General features: G+C 35.1%; 1 protein-coding gene across 3 annotated transcripts; it reads right to left on the reverse strand.

Annotated features, from left to right (window-relative positions):
• Positions 1 to 833: 833 nt before the first annotated feature.
• Positions 834 to 19627, reverse strand: LOC574650 (sodium-independent sulfate anion transporter). Of its 3 annotated transcripts, none has more exons than XM_030984756.1 (16): positions 19516 to 19627; positions 16971 to 17259; positions 15604 to 15820; positions 13658 to 13823; positions 11218 to 11272; positions 10491 to 10590; positions 9816 to 9967; positions 8620 to 8692; positions 7521 to 7571; positions 7310 to 7370; positions 5792 to 5988; positions 5161 to 5291; positions 4455 to 4628; positions 3389 to 3454; positions 2121 to 2367; positions 834 to 1170 (listed from the first exon to the last, which is right to left on the reverse strand). In XM_030984756.1, the coding sequence occupies exons 2-16, from the start codon at positions 17193 to 17195 to the stop codon at positions 998 to 1000; spliced, it is 2088 nt and encodes a 695-aa protein (XP_030840616.1). In that variant the 5' UTR covers positions 17196 to 17259; positions 19516 to 19627; the 3' UTR covers positions 834 to 997. The 3 variants fall into 3 exon arrangements, with proteins under 3 accessions (XP_030840616.1, XP_030840615.1, XP_780092.2); XM_030984755.1 differs by having other exon boundaries at positions 19362 to 19591; XM_774999.5 differs by having other exon boundaries at positions 2136 to 2367; positions 19362 to 19590.
• Between the last annotated feature and the right edge of the window lie 923 nt (positions 19628 to 20550).

Here is a 20550-nt window from a genome sequence, read left to right on the forward strand (position 1 = left end):
TTTAACTGATGTAGTTTTTCTGTCATTTTCTATCAACATTGACCAATGTATACCGAAATTTTCTCATTCCCATAGGCTGTTTTACAATAACCACATGGTTCCCATATAGGCAATGAGTTAAAACCAATTTAATACTGTATCAGGATGAGATTGCCCTCTAATATTCATTGATTTAATTCAGTATGTGGATTAAGTCAGAATTTTACTTAGCATTTAGCTTACCTAAGTAAAATGGCTTCTAGTCTTCTTCACATGAGATCAAGTCAGCTTAGCTTAGGGTAAAAACACTTTGCCAAAAGTTTCAAGTGAATACTGAAGTTGGCTTGTTTAAAGGTACTATGTCCCATTTGCAGGCCCAAAAAATGAAAAAGTTAAATTCCAACTGCATTTGAAAGATAATACTAATTTAGAACTTCCCCCAAAAAGGTGGGGCTTGAAAATGTCTTCAAGTGGGAAAATACCGACTATTAGTTGTCAAATAGACTTTAGGGCTATAGAGCCCAAAAGTAATAGTCTTGATTTTCAGACAATTGTACCGAATGGTCATATGTTTTATGCTGCCCAAAGATTCAATCAGTTTAATCTTGGCCATCACAAGAAGTGGGTTATTGATGTAGACAAATACTCAAGTACCCTTTAAAACTCTTTTCATGTATGTTATTACCAAAGAAGAAAAAAGCCAGTCGGTCACTCAATAGTGTCTGACAGTGAAGTCTAGCAAGTAAACGGTTTTCCTTGCATAATTTGAATATGAGGACACTGGTAACGTTTAAATTTCACAGATAGGACATACATGACATATTCATAATTCCTGCAAAGTTCTACAGCATTTGAGGTTGGCTGCAAAAGGGACATAGTACCTTTAAGTTGAAAACTGAGTAGAATACCCATATTTCTGAGATACGTATCAAATTCAATACCGGCTCAGAGCCATATAAGGAGCAATTGAGTTGAACACACTTTGTGACTTATCCCAATGTGCTGCTTTACATGTACATCATAGCTCAGATACTTGGACATTCTCTTCTCGACCACTGTCATCTGGATGGCTTCCATCTTTGTGACTGCCCTCTTGATGCCTAGAATCTTGACCGGTCTTATCTTGGATGGTCGCCTCTTGGTTGCTTTCATCCCGACGAGTCGCATCTTGCTGGTCCATGTTTGCAGTATCTGTGCAAGATTGGAAGAAAGCAATACAGATCATCAATTTTAATGGAGGCACTGTTAAAGATGGGATAAATTGTGAGATGAAGTAAGGAGATGGTGAAGATAGAGGAATGCAGGAAGAAATAAGAATGGTGAATGGAAATTGATTGGGAAGGGGACAAAAGAGAGGTAGAGCAAGAGAGAGAGAAAGAAAGAGAGAGAGACGAAGGGAAAAGAGATGGAAAGAGAGAGAGAGAGAGAGAGAGAGAGAGAGAAAGAAAGATATAAAGGCGGTGTGAGTACATTTTATGAATGATTGGTTGTATGTAACTAGATAGCCGCCACCGTCATCTCTCATTATGTATCTATTATTCATCCTATGACTTCAAATTTGATAAATGTTGGGGTATTTGTGCAAGATGGAAAGAAAACAATATCCCTTGGTTCATCAATTCATGAAATGCCACAAACCAATTAAAGACATTTCAGAAATCAGAACTTTCCCATGAATAGTTCAAATTGTTTGAATTGCTTTCATCGAATAAGTGAAAACTTTCATTGACCAAATCAAGACATTCTTAAAAACAAACCTCTTCCCTAAAAAGTTAAAACTTTATAAATTGTTATCATTAATTTTGCACAATCGACACTTTAGACTAAATTGGGATATTCTTGAAAATATTCCTCTTCCCTAAATAGTTTAAACCCTTTATTACCTTCACAGACCAATGCGAGACATCTTTTAAAATGAACCACTTCCCTATATAGTTTTACCCCTTCAAATTGCTTTCATAAAACTGTAACAGTACACACCATAGAATAATTTAAGATATTCTTGAGAACATAGCTCTTCCCTATTGAAATAATCTAAAACTGGGAGACATTTTCTCAAACTTATAGTAACAGAAATAAATTGAAAGGAAAACTTGGGAAAGATTTGTAAATATGAAAAAGGTGAACAGCAGGAAAACTACCTGCTTCCTTCTTACCAATCTCTTCCTCCTCCTCCTCCTCCACATCCACCTCGATGACCCTACTCAATCTATTACTGGGACCAGCCGTCAAATTGGTAAGCTGGACAACCTGATGATTTTGATTAGGATCATCATCTATGAAAATCTTCTGCAGGGCTTCGTCCACCCCCTCCAGGGCATCATCGACGGTATCGTAGATGACCACATCCTTGATCTTGGCTTTGTCAATGAGAGTTCTCATGCTGGGCTGTAGAAGTAAATAAAAACAATAATGATAATAAAAACACCAACAACAACAACAATAACAGCAACAACAACAACAACAACAATAATAATAATAATAATAATAATAATAATAATTAAAACAAAATAACAATAATAACTATAGAGAACTATACGTTCAAGAAAGATGACCAACAGTCCTTTTCAGGACCGTACTACACATACTCAAGAAAGAAAGATTACCGACATTCCTTTTGAGGACTCCCTAATCCTCACCCCTCTCTCATTTGGTGTAACCATAAGCCTACTGTATACATTATGATAATGATAATAATAAGAATGATAATAAAAAATAAAAATAAAAGCTGAATTTATATAGCACCTGTTCCAGAGGATACAAGGCACTGTCCCTTAGTCTAAGGACAAATTAAGAATGGTAGAGGTATGTTTTCAGACGGTTTTTAAGAACTCAATATTATTGAATAATTTTTTCTCAGAAAGGCAGGGCATGAATGTTCCATAGGCGTGGGGAAAAGGATTACAAGGATTTAAAGCCAGCCCGTTTTCAGGATTTGGGAATGAGAAAGGAAGGAGCTGGTGTAGATCAAAGTGAATACTATATGTTGTTCTATGTTGCTAAAGGAGTGAGGACATGTATAAAAAAAGTTTGGCTGACTTAAATGTAAAAGTTTGAATAAGTATCTGGTATTGTATTCCCTTTTAACTGGAAGCTAGTGTAGTTCGTGTAACATTGGGGTAGCATGGTACCGTTTCGGCTTTTGACAGAATAGCTGAGCAGCCTTATTCCGGATACGTTGGGAGTCTGCTCTGGTCCTGCTTACTGAAGCCCCAGCAAGCATCCACCATCGTCACGATTGCATCAAACATTTCCTTTAAATGTCCCCTTTAGCTTTTTCAAAATAAATATGATCTTAGTACCCATTACGGAGATTATTTCATCCTGAGAGAAACTCATAAGTTAAAGAAAATAAATGGAATAAAAACAAAAGAATACATTTCAATTCTCCAGCATCACTAATACATACCCTCACACCTGCTAATACTAGAGTGCTGTTTTTCTTCGAAAACGATTTGAAGATGTCTTTCAGACCCTGGAACAACATGAAAAGAAAGAGGATGAATTGTGAAGTAGAGGCAGACTAAACAAAGGTAAATATTGTAAATGCACACAACGGAGTAGACTGGTATCATCAGGGGGCGGCGATTTCTTTTCATGACCGGGGGGACGAAATGGGAGATTTCCCACTATATACACTTGTATACTTTGAAGGAAATTATGCGAGGGAGCGTAACGACTGAGCGAGAAGATTTTTTTAGTTTAAACTCTGCACCCGTGGGCCCTCCAGAGCCTTAAAAGGATCCGGTAATTTTATCTCAGATTCTGAAACAAAATTCTGGATTTAGCTCATGCTGCAATGATAATTATAAACCTTTAGGTCAGTCAGGAACCCTATGACTTTTACAAGCCGATCGCCTGTCTGATTATCAAGATATTCATGATTGAAATTACAAATTTTGAAAACCGTTTACTAAACGGTTTTCATAACTGACAGTCTATTGGGGAAAACGAGTATAATGGTAAAACCGGTCTCTCAAATATTTTTTTACTTTTTTGAGACAGTACTTGATCATTTTGAAGCGCAATTTTTGTAGGGCTTGAATATTACACCATATCACAAACACTGATAGCGCGTAGGGCCGTATATCTCAGATTTAACATTGTTAAACGATCCCTTTAAGGACTGTTGCATTCTTCAGTCAGTATTTGCTATACATTTAGTGAGCACCATTTAAAAAAAAAAATTGTCACGAGGTCTAATTTGAAAGGAATCACTGGAAAAATGATTGAACGAGACTGAGTGAACAGGTTGGAATTCTGCCCCGCTTGCTGAAGTACAATAACCTATTTTCAAACATGTGCAAAAGAACACTGAATATAAGACGGGGTCAATAAGTTGAACTGCTGGTTCTGTAGCAGAAGAACAAAAAATGCTTTTTTAAAACATTTGGAGGAAAAATAGATATTTTGATTATCCATCTGATATTTCATGTGCTTGAAATCCTTATGATGGATGTAATGCTTTCGCTTACCTCAATAACCGAGTAATCCATAGATGAAACATTTGAGAAATCTAAGATGGCTGAGGGAGGTTTCTCTTGGATGAGGGCTTTGTCATCCAGGAGGTTCTGTAGCTCACTTACTGCAGGGAACCTCAGACCCCTCTCCATCTGTATAATCACAACGCTCTGATCCACCTCTTTAGACTGGAAAGGGGGTGGGCAGAAGAGAAATATATGAAATCAATGAAATAAACTGTCATTCACATATTGTGACAGAAAGCCACACCAGCACTTCGAATATACAGTTTCGACATAAAAATATTTAATTTGGTACTTGATTACCAACTACACTGACTCTTCAGTAGTTTCTTAGGACCATGTGAAATAACCTATTTAATCTAACAGTTGTCACCCCCTCTCTGTGAAAGGAATAATTGTCACCAGATTCTCTAATCCACCATCTCACAGTTCATTATGCATATATTCCTAGACACGGATACTCTCATTATGAGGTCCTTTTTCATGCGAAAGCCAAGCACCAAAGCTTGTCCAGGGGTTCAATAGCAGAATAGCATCGTTTTTTTTTCTTCCTGAAAGCATACAACAGATAAAATATATGTCCTGTAAAGTTTGTTTTGTACACACAAAAAAAAAACTTTTCAGATGACTTATTAATTCTTATAATTTGAAAATGACACACACAAAAAAAATCCTAGCTTTTTACTTCGGAATTTACCGTTAAACCTGGTTTTCCGTAGGGATATAGCAGCATAAGGAGGTCAACCAGAATACCGATGATAGTACCATACTCTACTCCCAACCAGAGTGATACGAAGAAGGTCATCGCCAAGGTGATGAGGTCAGGTTCTGCAAGTACCACCAAATTGATTTAATGACAACGATGATAATTATGATGATGATAATACAGTAAAACAATATCATTAATATCGATATGGTAGGATTTCTATTCAAATAGGTTTGGTTCATTGTGTTTTTATTATCCTGTGCCAGGGGCCAAATTGTCCTTGTCTCTTGCTACATTATGTTGCCTTAAACATGTATACATTGCTGGTATTTGTTGATTAGGGTGTTTTAAGAAGTTCTTAAAAGAAGTTGTTACACAGCTTCAATAAACAAGAAAAATTACTCCTGGCAGCTAGTGGAATATCTCACTTTGGTGTTTTAAAGAATGACTGCCACATCATTCCAATTTTGATTTCAATAGTGAGGACGTCGTGCATTTTATGGTCCGAAATCTAAGAAATCAAGTAAATGTGTATTCCATCTTAAGGATTGCTAGAATGTCTAGTCTCTAGATATATGATGATTAACCCTTTAATAAAAAAAAATATGTAAAAATCCCTTACTCCTGACCCTCCATAGCTTGACAACGATGTGGTAGTCGATCATGAAGAGGACTGCATAGATAATGACAGCTGCTAGGGAGGCTTTGGGGATGTAGTAGAATACTGGAGTGAGGAAGGCAAGAGAGACGATGACCAGCGTCCCTGTTACAATGCCAGATGCCTGGGTCATGACTCCGCTCTGCTCGTTGATCGCTGACCTGTGACATGAAAGATATTTACCCGGTAGATCTTAACCAACATTTGCTTGGTATGTACTGTACCACATCGTTGAAGAGCAAGGATCTGCTGTACATGCAGCTCAAAAGTGAATACTTTATATGGCTAGAAGATTATACATTGTTAATGAAACATTAGGGGAGTGATAATATATCAGGAACATTTGTAAACCGATAATAACTGCACCTAATGACTGCACATTGTGTAGCAATAATCATTTGCATATTGGAAAATTTCAAGGTGGTTATGTTATGCAAACCACTTGCAAAATTCACAAAACTTTGTGTGCCCGAAAGTTACAGGTTTTACAATATGATGACCACTGTCGCCATCTAATAGGAAATTGATTTGCATAATTATATTAAGATACTTTACTAACAAGAATATTGTAATATCTTGTCAGAGGCTTTCTTTGTACAATGACTCCATCTTCATGTATTACAAATGGGACATTTTATTGTATGTGTTTAGCACTGTGAGATGAATAGAGATAGTTTGCACAGTCATTTCAATTCCTATATCCCACCGCTGCCACCCTTTAATCTACAGTACTATAATTTTCAGTACCATTTATGAATCAATCTAGTATGCAGCTTGATGTAAATTCTAATTCTATTTGTATATTCAAGTCTTTGGAGGTAAATTTGGTGGATCATTTTTGTTTAACTTCGAATCAACTAGTTCATTTGATCCCTAGTAAGTTTGCTGAATGCTTACTCAGTGGTCACTTAGGGCTTATGTCACAAATGTGAAAAGCTCCCTCTCTGCCATTGCCCATGATGAAATAATAATAACAATAATAAAAGGTTTTTACATAGCGCTCATGTCTGTCAAATTTGACACTCCTAGCGCTCCACAATTATTATCCCATGGCTTTCGCATGGCTGCCATTATCATGACATTCTAGCATTTCATGGAATTTATTCCAGCCAGGTACCCATTTACGTCACCTGGACGGAACGTGGCAAAAGTAGATTAATGTCCTGCCAAAGAACATTAGTGCAGCGGCAGGATTCAATCCACATTTTGGTGACGTATCGACTAGTAAACCATGGCACCTCCAACTCTGTCTCAACTCGGTCTCAACTCTGCCATGACAATAAAGACACCTATACCTGATCAATCACACTGCCAGACTGTCTCAAAACCAACTGCTTCTTGGTTATTCAGGGTCATGTTATTTCTATTCAGTCTGCTGTCGGTATTGCTGGTGCAATTGGGGTATAAACCATCTCTCATTATGATGGAGATGATAAGGATTCAGTAAATTGTTATATCAATAATTATAATATGATTTCTTACCTTGAGAAACTGCCTGTAATGGGGTATCCTGAGATAAACGATGAACCAATATTACATGCCCCTGCAAAAACAAGACGGAATCAATGAATATTTTTCCTTCAATTGTCTGAAGAAAAAAAAATTCTATAAAACACTGAATGAAAAGGACGCAAAGATTCAAAGATTTAGCTTAGGCAAATGTCAAATAATATTGGTACTAATGACAACTTACCTATAGCTATCAGCTCTTGGTTTGTATCTACACGGTAGCCATTCTTACGAGCTGTAAACATACAGAAATCACGATAGGTTTTAATATCAAGGATATACATACCATCAACGTGTGTATTACAAGGCACATATCATTTCACTGCGAATAACTGAAGCTAAATTAAAAAAATTAAATAACAAACGAATCTCATAGACTAATAATCAAATGAAAGCAAGAAAACAGAACTAAATACACAAACTAAATTATACAAGAAACAAGCTGGTTATTAACTGCAGGTGGGATTCTTAAAACCTTCAAAGTAAACTGCAATGAAATGGTCATTGACTACATACTGGTAGTTGTTTTTAAAGACATTTTCAACATGTTGCCTGCACTTTGAAGAGTGTTCATTCTGTGCAATCTCATGTGACAATTATACATACTTCTACAAAATATAAAAGTGAATATGTGCAATAGGTGAATTATTAGTAGAAATTGGAGTTAGACTGCAGTGAGAGGGGACTAGTAATAAAGTATTCATAAAAAATAAAAGCATGTTTAGTTATTAAGGTGAAATGCGATAATATAAATTAGTAAGATCAATAGCTGCACTTTAAATCATATTCTGTTCAGCACTGTCAAAAGACTGTCAATATTGTCGGCTTGTGAACCCTTTCAAATCCATTCCTTATTCACATCATAATAAAGGCTAATGTATGGTATAACAAGCCTGAACAATTAATGAGCATTATAACAACCTCTTCATACTCCGATACTAAACGTGCATTTGAATAAAATATGACATTTTGTTTTAAAACTTTTTTTTTAAAGACAAAACAGTACCATGATAATTATTATGATAATAATGATAATAATAATGATAATTATAATGATAATAATTATAAATTGTCTTGATGATCAAGTGTATAGCCTCATCAGTATTAATACTGTTTTCCTTGAGGGCCCTGCAATCATATCATTACCCCGGCTTTAGTACTAAAAGCTATTAAAATCACTGAGCATTTATTTTACCATGCACAGTTTTTCAATGAGAATAATTGTGAATACCTATGTCAAAGACATTAATTGCTCATGTGGTAATATTCAGGAAAGCACTTACCAAAGCCCTTGACAATAGCTATATTTTCCAGAAAGCCCAGCATGGGTATGATTATAAGACCTATATTTAAGTGCTGGTGATGGTTAATGCAACAGAGGAAAAACATAAATACAAAGTGTTAGTACACAAATGCACATGCAGTTAACTTAAAAGAGAAGTCTACCCTGAAAAATAGCTAGTATCAATAAAAGCAGGAAGACAAGAGAAACAAATCAGTTGGTGTTTGAATGTAGTAGAGCTACTATTTAAGAAAGTGTTCTAACTCGCTAAGTTACAGCAATGCAATTTGAACACAACTGCACCATACAACAATTAATGATAAAATTAATCTTTCAGACTACCCCCATTAGCTCAAGTGGCAAAAATGAGGTTGCTCAAATTGTTACATAATACTCTACTCAAAATGCATAATGGAGAGTTTCATGCAAACAAACAATAACTAAAAACAAAACATTTATTTTTCAGTATGTTAAATGATCTCATACATATTTTCTTTGTGTACTCACTGCACTATGCCAAGAGCTGTAAATATCTTTTCATGCTTTTAAATAGTGAAAAAATAGCATCCAATGAGTTATTGCATCTCAAGTATAGTTATTTATTTGTTTCTAACTGCACTACATAGTACATATGCATAAAGGCAGTTAGACAAATTAGTAATGATATTTTTAGACAAATATTTTCACTCATTTGTTGTGCGTATTGCAAAATGTCCTATATTTTAACAAGGAGTTTCGTCTTTAGGTCAAATCATTTCAAACAAAAGTGATCATAATTATGTGGGAGTGAGAATGAAAAATTATGCATTTCATTTTCGACTTGCACATAAACCTATAAAAGTAAAGATGTAAAGATAAAACTAAATAATTTTGACTGAAACATTTAGATAGTTAGTCTACAATGGAAAGCCTAGAAGAGTTTATTAGTCTGGTGATAAATATCTACCATCTAACTATCTAACTAATATCAAGAAGAAAAAAAAACAGAACCAAGTTATCTAAACGTCACGAATATGGAGTTTTTTCACTCGACATTAACCGATGTACAACCACTGTATGTTCATATCACAGTTCAGAAAAAAAATTATGAGTTGAAACTCAACATATTTTCTCATGTCATATATTTTATTAAAAAAGAAAATCAACTCTAGTCCAGCATGACTAAAATATTGAGGTTTTATGAAGCATCTATCTTACCTTGATGATGTTGTCTGCCCCAAAGTTTGGCAGAGACAGGGGCGGGAGACCATCTGTGACATTACCCGTGATGGTAAAGACCTCCTCCATGCCATTCTCATGAAGCCCGTACGTTATACCTGCTGCTACAACGACGATAACGGCATTGCGAGCTAAAGGAAAGGAAGATGAAGGAGAAGAGGAAGGAGAAGATTTAAAGGAGAAGATTTAAAGTTTACTATTATTTTTCATATTTTACACATCACTCTTTGAATCCCCCCTCAAGTATTCTATCATGATAACCCCCTCGACCTTTTCTTCTCCATCTTGTTGTTGTTGGCGTGTTGTTGTTGGCCTTCTCCTCCTCCTCCCCTTCTTCTTCTTGTAATTCATCTTCTTCTTCTTCTCATTTTGCTTCTTCTTCTTCTTCTTCTTCTTCTTCTTCTTCTTCTTTAAAGCAACATCTTCAAGGGTTGATTTTACTTGATTGTCATTAATATTTTTTCTTGTAAATGGAATGAATAAAGTTATAATTGTCAGAGAAAATAAAGATGCAGTTTGTCAACTACTGTCCTTAAGTATACATCGATTAACTCAAGTTTGGCTTGAGTGATTATATGCAGCGTCTCACAAAGACAGTCAATAATAAGTTTTCTTATCTGAACTATTGTGATTATAATACAGCTAAACACTCACCAGTTCCAAACACCCATAAAAACTTCCAGATAATCTTTTTTCTCAATGGGGGCTTCTTTCCCAACTTTTCTATTTTTTGCTGCGCTATATTCTTCATGAACTAAAGAGAATAAGGAAAATGGATAGAGAAAAACATGTTCAATATATGATATCGGATATGTGATCCATAAGGTACTCATACTATCTGATATCCACATTTAGTGCAATCATTTCAACAGCATTTTTGTCAATTTAATTATCTCAACTTTTCCTCACAAAAAATAACAATTAAGTATAGTTGTGTAAGCAAACAAAAACACAGTTGAGAATCTGAAAGTATTAGAGTGGTTTAAAAAGAATAGCAATAGACACAGCATATTTCCAAGAATGTTGACACTATGAAACTAATTCAACTTAATATCACATGAAGGCAAATCATTCACTAAACTAATTTAATTTTTCCAACACTGGATCTAAAAAGTCCCCTTCCAGCATTGATGCTAGATAGAATTTAGACATCATAAAACTTGTTTGAAGCAATAAGCAATTCTGTAATTTAAAAAACATTAATTACGAAATGTGTATTAGTGGGACAAAAACTTTGATACACTATTTTTTAAAAGCAAAATACCCATTCTGTAAAGATAACTCATTCACACTATTAATCTATGTTTTTTTTTCTTCCAACAGCAGTGCTACCATCGTTCACATCGTAAAAAACCTTGTTATTCTTCATCTACAATCTTACCCTCATTAATGCCAGTGCAACAATGCAGCTCAATCCAAGAGTGAGGTCTTGCCACCTGGGGCAACAACAAAAGAGAGAGAGAGAGAAAACGAAAATGGGAAGATTATAATCAGCTACCAGGAAGGTGAATGTTCTTATCTAAAGCCATGATGCAAGCGAAGCACCGATGACCACTAATATTAATTTAATAATGATATTAATATTACGATATTCATTTGTATTACTTCATAATAGTGGTAATGATGGTGGTGATGCTGCTGCTACTACTACTACTACTACTACTACTACTACTACTAAACTACTACTACATTACTACTACTACTTCTACTAATGATAAACTGCGTTTACATAATGCATGTCAATTTACAGTCCTGATATATGCACTGTTGGCAATTCAAACTAGACTACAACTACATATAGTTATAAACAAATGAGCCTATGTCTATTTTGTAATGTGTTAACTCTCGTACATACATATACATCTTGTAGCCTACATTGTTAGAGACACACCCACTTGTACTAGTAAACAAACAAACGCTGTATGAATATTAACAAGGTTTAATAAAACAAATCACATTAGGGAAAATGTGAATGATATTATGATAATCTCTGGAGGCAATTATCGTAGATCAAATATAATCTGTTCACTTATCATCAACTTTAATGGTATTTTCTAGTATTGACCTTTGATCATTCAATAATTTAGGACAGAGTTCACCTGATAAAGAAATCATAGAGCTGCATGGTTTCATTTATTGTATTTGATCTAAAGCAATGATCTGAATTCTGACTTTTTTACAACCATATATAAAAAATAGATTTGAGATCAATTACAAAATATATGATGTAATAAAAAGCTTTAAATATATTGCTCCATTTTCCACATGAGGATGAATATTAGTTTTTTTTCTTTCTACATGTGGTTTTATTTAAAAAAAATCTTATTCTCCTAACTAAGTATGAGGCAATTTGAAAATGTGAAATTTTATTAGCACGAACTGTACCTTTAACGTATGCAAAAAGGAAGCAATATCTTTATCACAGTCTATTATTCCTTACAGCCTGACTACACTCATGCAGCAAATATTGACTTTTATTTGTTACAGATGGTGTTTGAGCTTTACACTGTGATTTGCTCTTAATTACCTGATAAAGATAACCAACAAGAGCTGTCTATCTGTATATATTTGCTAACTTCCCAGGCCAGCGACAGCAATGCTTTGATGATATTAGATATGTACATAAAACGTCTACTATGAGATATGAAAATGTGACACACTCTTCACAAAAGTGTAAAATACAGCAGGGAGATTGAGGGGGTTTTACCCAAATTAATTCATAACTTATTATTTGATAAATGTGCAATATCGAGCTTAAACACTAATTACTCTCCCTCCTTTGTAATATCTACCTCTGTAATGGCAATAGTACAGTTATAAACATTTGTTTTACTCAATTAAAAAGTGCAATATAAAAAACTGAATTGATGAACGAAACAAAATAGACTATGAGGAATAGGAAAAAGAAAAAAAAGCATTAACGGACATGAAAATATACCTTTTTTAAAGAATGAAAGTAAGAGTAATCAACGAATAGAAAACAATGTAATCAGACAAACAAACAAACAAAAATTAAAAAATTATAGTAAATGTTTTTAAAAAGATGATAGGAGGTAAAAACGAAGGAGGCCACATAAATATAGAGAGGAAAAGGGACTCCAAAGAAACCAACAGGCCTTGTTAGAAAATGGGGTGATATAATGCGTTACAAAAACTTCCACAACACGGTTAGCACATTACAGCAATGACCCCGAATATCCACAGATCTTCCGAACATGAAGAGGTCCTACTTTGTACATTTTTGAAATAATCACTCCTACAGCGATGGAAGTGCTATATAAATTGCCTTTGTTTCCCCTTTTCAAAGAATACTTCCACCTGTGTATCATGGAGTGCACTGAATGTGCATGAATGCATAATGATTACATAACTTTCATGAGAACGTATCCAGTATTTCGTCTCCGTGTATTTCAAAATTTGTTCTGCAATGACCTTTATCTGCTCATGCTCAGACTACAACCGTGAACTGGCTTATTCAAAATAACTTTACTAATAGGCCATTTTCGTAATGTAACCAAATTTAATGCATAAGTCTTTGTAGAGTGTCTCAATACAAATTATTTCATTCACCTGATAAGAATAATAGTATTTCAATAGACAGAACCGAACTGCATACATTAGTTGTTGCCAGGTTGGACAAACATTATGGCTTGACCTACCTAGCAACACTTAATATATGCCGTTGCATTCTGACTATTGAAACACTATTATTCCTATCAGGTGAATGAAATAATTTGTATTGAGGCACTTCACAAAGACGTATGCATTAAATTTGGTTACATTACGAAACTGGCCTATTATGTGACCATGGCTTGCATTACCTTGTTTCAGTGATATGCCTGAATGTTTCGATGAGGTCATGGAAAAACGTCTCCGCTGGGAATTTGATGCCCAGAATGGTTTTTACTTGACTCATCGCTATGGTGATAGCCGATGCAGAGGTGAAACCTGCTATTACCACTGCAGATATGTAGTTGGCTATAAAACCTGTGGAAAACAAAATTGATAAAGAAATATGAAATGTATGCATCTGTACAATTTGATAATACATAAATTTTTTGTATTTTATAAGTTCAGAAGGAGGTATTGCCTGAATGTTATGAGGAAGGTTCTTATATGACATCTCTACCCTTTATTTAACAAATGTCTACAGTAACAGAAAATATCTATTGAAGAACGTTAATCTAAGCAATAGACCAGCTCACGGTTAGTACATAACTGCAATGACCCCCAAATATCCACAGATCTTCAAAACATAAATAGGGCTCACTTTGTACATTTTGAAATAGTCACTCCTACAGCGATGGAGGTGCTATATAAATAGCCTTTGTTTCCCCTTTCAAAGAATACTTCCACCTGTGTATCATGGAGTGCACTGAATGTGCATGAATAAATAATGATTACATAATTTTCATGAGCACGTATCCAGTATTTCGTCTCCGTGTATTTCAAAATTTGTTCTGCAATGACCTTTATCTGCTCATGCTCAGACTGCAACCGTGAACTGGCTTATTAAAAAGATTATTTATAATCCTTTCATAAATTAAAAACAAACATGAGCTCACGAAAAAATTGAAGGGAAGGTTTCAGTTCCCAATTGATGAATGCCAACGAACAAAACCAGGAACACATCTCATAACAACAAATTCGATTATAAAATGTTTTAATACCAACTCATAACTGTAAATAATTAAGATTAATGGGTTATACTGCAGTCACACGGCCCCCCTCCCCGACTTCAAACAGACTGATTCGTTACCATTCATGGCAATGTAATGATTTTTGTCAGTCTATTGTCAGTCTCATGTTAGTTTCCTTTGTGTGAATGGGTTACTACATGTACTTAATTTAATCAGACAAAACGAAAGCACATCTCTCCAAACACAGATATATGTTTAGAAGGTACTTTGATCAAGGGGATTCATTGTTCTTCAAAGTGTACTAAAAATGCCAATAATGCTTAATAATGGCTCTCACTTGAATGTATATGACCCATATAAATCTAGCATATGTTATTGATATAAACTAGTTTTATATAACAGGGCCCAGTTATATACTGGGTTTCGGGCCTCGATTTGTGAAAAAACACAAAAAACAATGTTTTATACGTCATTTGATTAGCTAGGGTAATATAACAAAAACTTACTCAAAATCAATTGATGCCCTCCCACTCCATGTGTAAATCTCAGTTTGATAATTAGTTGTAAATTCGGAAGTATTATAATTCAAGTGTCAAGTTCTCATTCAATTATAATGATCATTCGTTTGGAGCCACAACTCTTCTCAGTTCACACATAGTTAATGCCCTCCTCTAAAAAAAATATCAAAGGATCAAAATTATGTTTAAAGATAAACTTGAGTTCTGGTAATGCGATTGCATTGTGAAAGAAAAGGTGTGGAATGGATCAGAAAAGTTGATCATAATTATAGCATGTAAGTAATGGTGTGTAATGAAAGGTTCCGGAGTCATTAAAATCACCATAAATTTGGCAGAGTCTTGGTAAAGTAACAATCACTTACACAGAAAGATGTATATGGGACAACACACATGGTGTCGGGGCTAGTACTACCCTGATTTCCTTATCTTTCTATGCTCATTACTCAGCCAGTATACATTTTTTTCCAAAACTGTTTGGCACATGACATTTATTTGTAATCTTGAACATTCAGTGTAAGTTTCGTTAGATTCTGTGAGAATTCATTCTCTTTTTTTTTTACCAGAACTCAAGTTTATCTTTAATCATTGCTGAAGTCCCTCAGTACTTACCTAGATGTAGGATCCCGAAGACGAGTTGGACGATTCCACAGCAGAATGCCAACAGTATGGCATAGGTTGGATCGTTCAACTCTTCGTCTCCTGGGATGGGTGTTCCATACTGAGCCACAAGGAGGGACATGATGGCTGTGGGGCCAACCGAGATATCTTTGGACATCCCAAAGAGAGCGTACATGAACCCACCCATAATGGCTGCATAGAGTCCATACTATGGGGTCAAAGCAGAAGAATTAATTTATGTCTAAATTGCAAGATTAGTAAAACCTTCAATTACTATATGTTATTCAAGACCCATGTATTTATACTAAATCATAATTTCTGGAGTTACTTATCCTCCATATTTCACAAATTCTGTATAATGTCTAATTAAACTTGTATATTATTATCAATGGAAAACCTATATCTACATGTAGCTACAGATAGCCACAAAATGGATAATAAGTATTCAAATCAATGTACCAGCAATACACTGTTCTAGACCAGTTCTTGAGGAGGCTCAGTTAACAGTAAACCCCCAATGACTATGACGTGACTGGCCATAATTAAAATCATGGAGTTGACACTCACTCACAAATCACTTCTCAGCAAAGCCTTGCTACATTACCATAGAACCAGACCTGAAGATACTATGGTTAGACCCATTGGTTACCAAACAATTACATAATTGACTGGCCTTCAACATCGGAAGGGACAGAGACCGACCCCTGAGGAAAGCGATGCCAAACCATTAAATACCAATCCTTGAGGATGTAAAGTGAAACCCACAGTTCACTAAGAGATTACATCATTGACTGTTCTTCAACAGTAACAGTGACACTAACTTGTCTCAGAGGCCGGAAGCCTTGTAATATGCATAGACTTTCAGTAAGTTCAGTGCAACCCCGAAAGAGATAAAATATTTACTGTCTTTGATCCAGCAATGGAGGTGCCACTGACTTACCTCTGTCATCTTTGAAGGCTTCCATGGCCAGCAAGGTTTGATGTTTCACCATGTATTGTTTTCGACAGAATTAGTTGGCCCTGAAAAAGGCCCACTCATCCTCTATCATGATAGGTCGTACATTATCGTATTCTGGATGAGTGTGTATGGTTAGATAATAATAATAGGGGGTCCTTGTATTACCCTGGCTTTAGCATGGGTGCCATTCCGGCGCTCTAGCATATCAAGGAATTAATTCCTGCCAGGTACCCATTTACATCACCTGGGTTGAGTGTGGCACATGTAGATAAATGTCTTGCCAAAGGACATTAGTGCCGCGGCGGGACTCGAACCGCGGACCTTGTGATTGACAGTCCGGTGACATATCAACTCATCCACGACACCTCGAGGGTTTATATTTATTAAAAAAAAGGCTTACCTCCGATGGAAGCTTGGCGATACCGGCATAGGCCAGCCCTTGAGGCAGCACCGTAAGACCCACCGTCAGTCCAGCGATGATATCATTGACTCCTTTGTAGATGCGGTACTTTGGCAGCCACATGGAAATGGGGAAGCGCTCCTTCCATTTCTCCTTGGAGCAGTAGTTCTTGACCTTGGATTTCAATCTCCTCGCCACCTCCTTTCTCTGACGACTTGAGCTCATGGTGATGGGTGTTTGAGAGTTGTGTAGGGGGTTATCACAAGTTCTTACTACTAGGTGAAATCATCTAAACAGAAACATTTGAAGAATTCATTTGAATTGACTGCAACTTCTAGGTCAATATTTTAAAGAAAATCTTCTTTGCTCAAATCATTGCAAATTGGGATCTTTCAATTCCAAATCCATATTTTTTATATTCCTATGTCAGTAGGTTTTACCCCCAATCCCACCCCTCCCTCGTGGTCTAAAACCAAATTTTGGAGATTTAATTAGAGACATTCTTAAGAAATAAAATAAATGAAATGCAAATGATATTTTTGAAATCAGTATGATGATGATCTCATATACGTATAGTTTTGCCGGGAGCAAAATATACATGTACATGATTATATATGCCATATATTTTCATGTTTAGCATTTAAATTCTGATTCATGATTTTGAATTTGCAGTTGTCACATAATGGTAATTCATTGACACCCCCTCCCCAAGAAGGCTTAAAGATCAGAGCCACATGCATTAATTATTTTGTCAATTGAAGTAACTGCCTAATTGCTGGCAGCCAACAAATTAATGTACACCACCCACTATTCCTGCAATATACACAACTAAATACGACTTTGTAGATAAGCTAATTTCAATAAAGGATTGATAACATCTTGGAAGTATTATATTATGTAAATAATATATAATGTAGCCTATTTGCTTACATATAATGTCAAATATATACCTGTATGTGTTCTTTTAATAAAAGCTTGACCTTAAATGGCGATTCGTTTCCTCCATACAGACAAAACTACTTTATAGGCTATTGCTTTATAGAAGCTTACACATTGTACATTAATATATTGTTAACAAGGGTGTTCAAAGTACAGATTGTAAAATAATGTCGGTACAAAAGGAACTGGTACCAGGTGCTCTCCTTGGAAAGGAAATGCCCTGAGTTTAATAGTCAGACAAACAGGTACCAAATTACTCTCGGGAAAATTTCCACGTGCAGGCAGTCATGTTATAAAATCTCAAGTACTGAACAGTAAGAAAGTTTCAGTCAAAAGTCTAGGAGAAAAAACAAAACATGCGTTAACATCTGACCATTATTTTTTATTTCAGCTTCTCACTAAAGTCTTAATGGGAAATGATACCTTCATAGCAAATAAAACTAAACAGAAAGAAGAAAAATTCAGGGTTAGCAGAATGGTGAAATTTTGAGAGAAATCAGACAAAAAGTCACAAAGTTATGAATTTCTAAAAGCTGTACTTACTATACGTATGGGAATTTCAAATTGGTTTAATAGGTGATGTAAATGATATAGTGCAGACAGTCCTTTTCTCCAACACATTGCTTTCAGAGTCGAAGCAGAATATGAAAGAAAGATAATGGTAAAGGTTTGAAATAATACAACCCCCCCCCCCTGAAAAAAAAAAATATATATAGGGCGCAATCATGATTGTGTATCGTTAGAGAACAGTCCAATCCCCACTATTTTATTTTCGCACATGCAAATACCATTCATAAAGATCATATCTGCACAGGTCAATTAAATCGTACACATAGAGTCATTAAATTACAGGATTAGGGTCATGATTATATTACCTATTACACAATAACATCAGTTTCCTTTATAGTTGAGGGTAGGTCCTGAATATTGCATTATATACTTTCTCTTTCCCCACAGACATTAAAAACATGATAGATGAAGATAACATAATAATTCAACCAAACACTGGCCATTATCTTTTCTTTTTTTTTACATATGGATGGTAAAATAAGAAAGACTTTGGCTTGCATATAAAATGTTTGAATCGGTGGTAATTTTGTTTAATTTTAAATTGGATGTATTAAAACCAAATAAAGAAAATTAGTGCCTGACACATTTATACACAGTGCCTTGTTTGAATGTTAAAAAAGGACAACTTCCTACAAAGCATTTTGCATAATATTACCAAAGAATAGAGTTATTTACTTTAATATAATTAAGAATTAATTCCCTTTTATGCATAATGAACTAAGCTTTAAAAAAGAGGATGCTGAAGAGGGTAATTATGTTTTGGAAAGACTGGAAGAAATTGCTCAAGGTAAAAATATCGCTACCCGGTCGCAGAAAATACACCTTTAATTTCCATCCATTCTAAATACCTCCTCAATCTAAATAAAAACAAACACGTCTTACCTTACAATGTTGTCCTTTTCTGAATGATGTCGTTATATTAATCCCCAACGCAAAGTCTGATTTAAGGTTGAAATATATTTTACATTCACAAAAGGAGCCCGATCAAAAGTTCATTTATCCCCGGCACTTATCGACTGTGTGTATTTATGAGTACCTTGTATAGAATCAGCGGCGCTTCTTCGTTGGTCTCAGCTTGCCCAGCCTGTTCTATACTTCTGTTGAGAATGGTACGCATAATCGTCTAGCCCCGTACATGAATAGCAAGGTGGCGCACTTGCCTGGCTTGCGGCATGCGAGAAGGTGACAGGTGGTAGAAAATGCGAAAAGCTGTATAGCTGGCGCCACCGTAATTCAGGTGCATTTAATACCGGATCATGACTTGTTTGTGTGTGTATTTATATTTTAATTTATTGAAAATTAAAAACAGACGTAAAGCAGGAGTATGACTTAGCAGATGCATTTTGTGAAACTGAATCTAAAATCAATAGCATGATGGTGGAAAACATCTTATCAACCTATAATGAAAAATAAAGAAGAGAATATATATTTTGTCTCTCTCTCTTTCAGGGCCACTCCTCACAAGCGTTTGCTTTTATTTTGGTTCTTTCCGTTTTCCAAACTGTTTTGTGGTAATATTGTTTTGTATGTTTTTATGGCTATGGTTAAATAAAATATGAGTCTTGTAATTGATAGACAAGTATAAATCATACGTTTCATGTTAAAAAATATAACTATACGTGGTGTTATGTAGGAATTTATGTGATCTATTGGCATTATCTAGAATACATATACAATGTATTAGATTCCAGGTTTAGTCGACAAAGCAGAGTTTAAAAAGCAATACAGGCTGTCATCAATCACTGGTCTCTAAAAAAGAGAAATTAACCCTGGTTCCCTGGTTTGTTTGTTTTGGCGTTTTGTGGTTATTATTGTTTTTGTTTGTCCTATGCTTTTGCTTTTCTTTAAAAAAAAAAAATTCAAATTCCATTAATCTGTTTATTCCTTTTTACATATTTTTTGTTATTAATAGCAATATTTAGGGAGTATATACAAAACAAAAGTTAATAACCACATTTTCCTTACAAAGGTATTTTCAGCGCATATAATGGATAATTGAGTTCTCTGGATATCTTTGAAATTAAGTGCTTGTCTAGTCCTAAAAAAATATTTTAAAGTGCAGACAACGTAT

The sequence above is a fragment of the Strongylocentrotus purpuratus genome, unplaced genomic scaffold (genome assembly GCF_000002235.5).
Source record: "Strongylocentrotus purpuratus isolate Spur 01 unplaced genomic scaffold, Spur_5.0 spur5_scaffold_14, whole genome shotgun sequence".
NCBI lineage: Eukaryota > Metazoa > Echinodermata > Echinoidea > Camarodonta > Strongylocentrotidae > Strongylocentrotus > Strongylocentrotus purpuratus.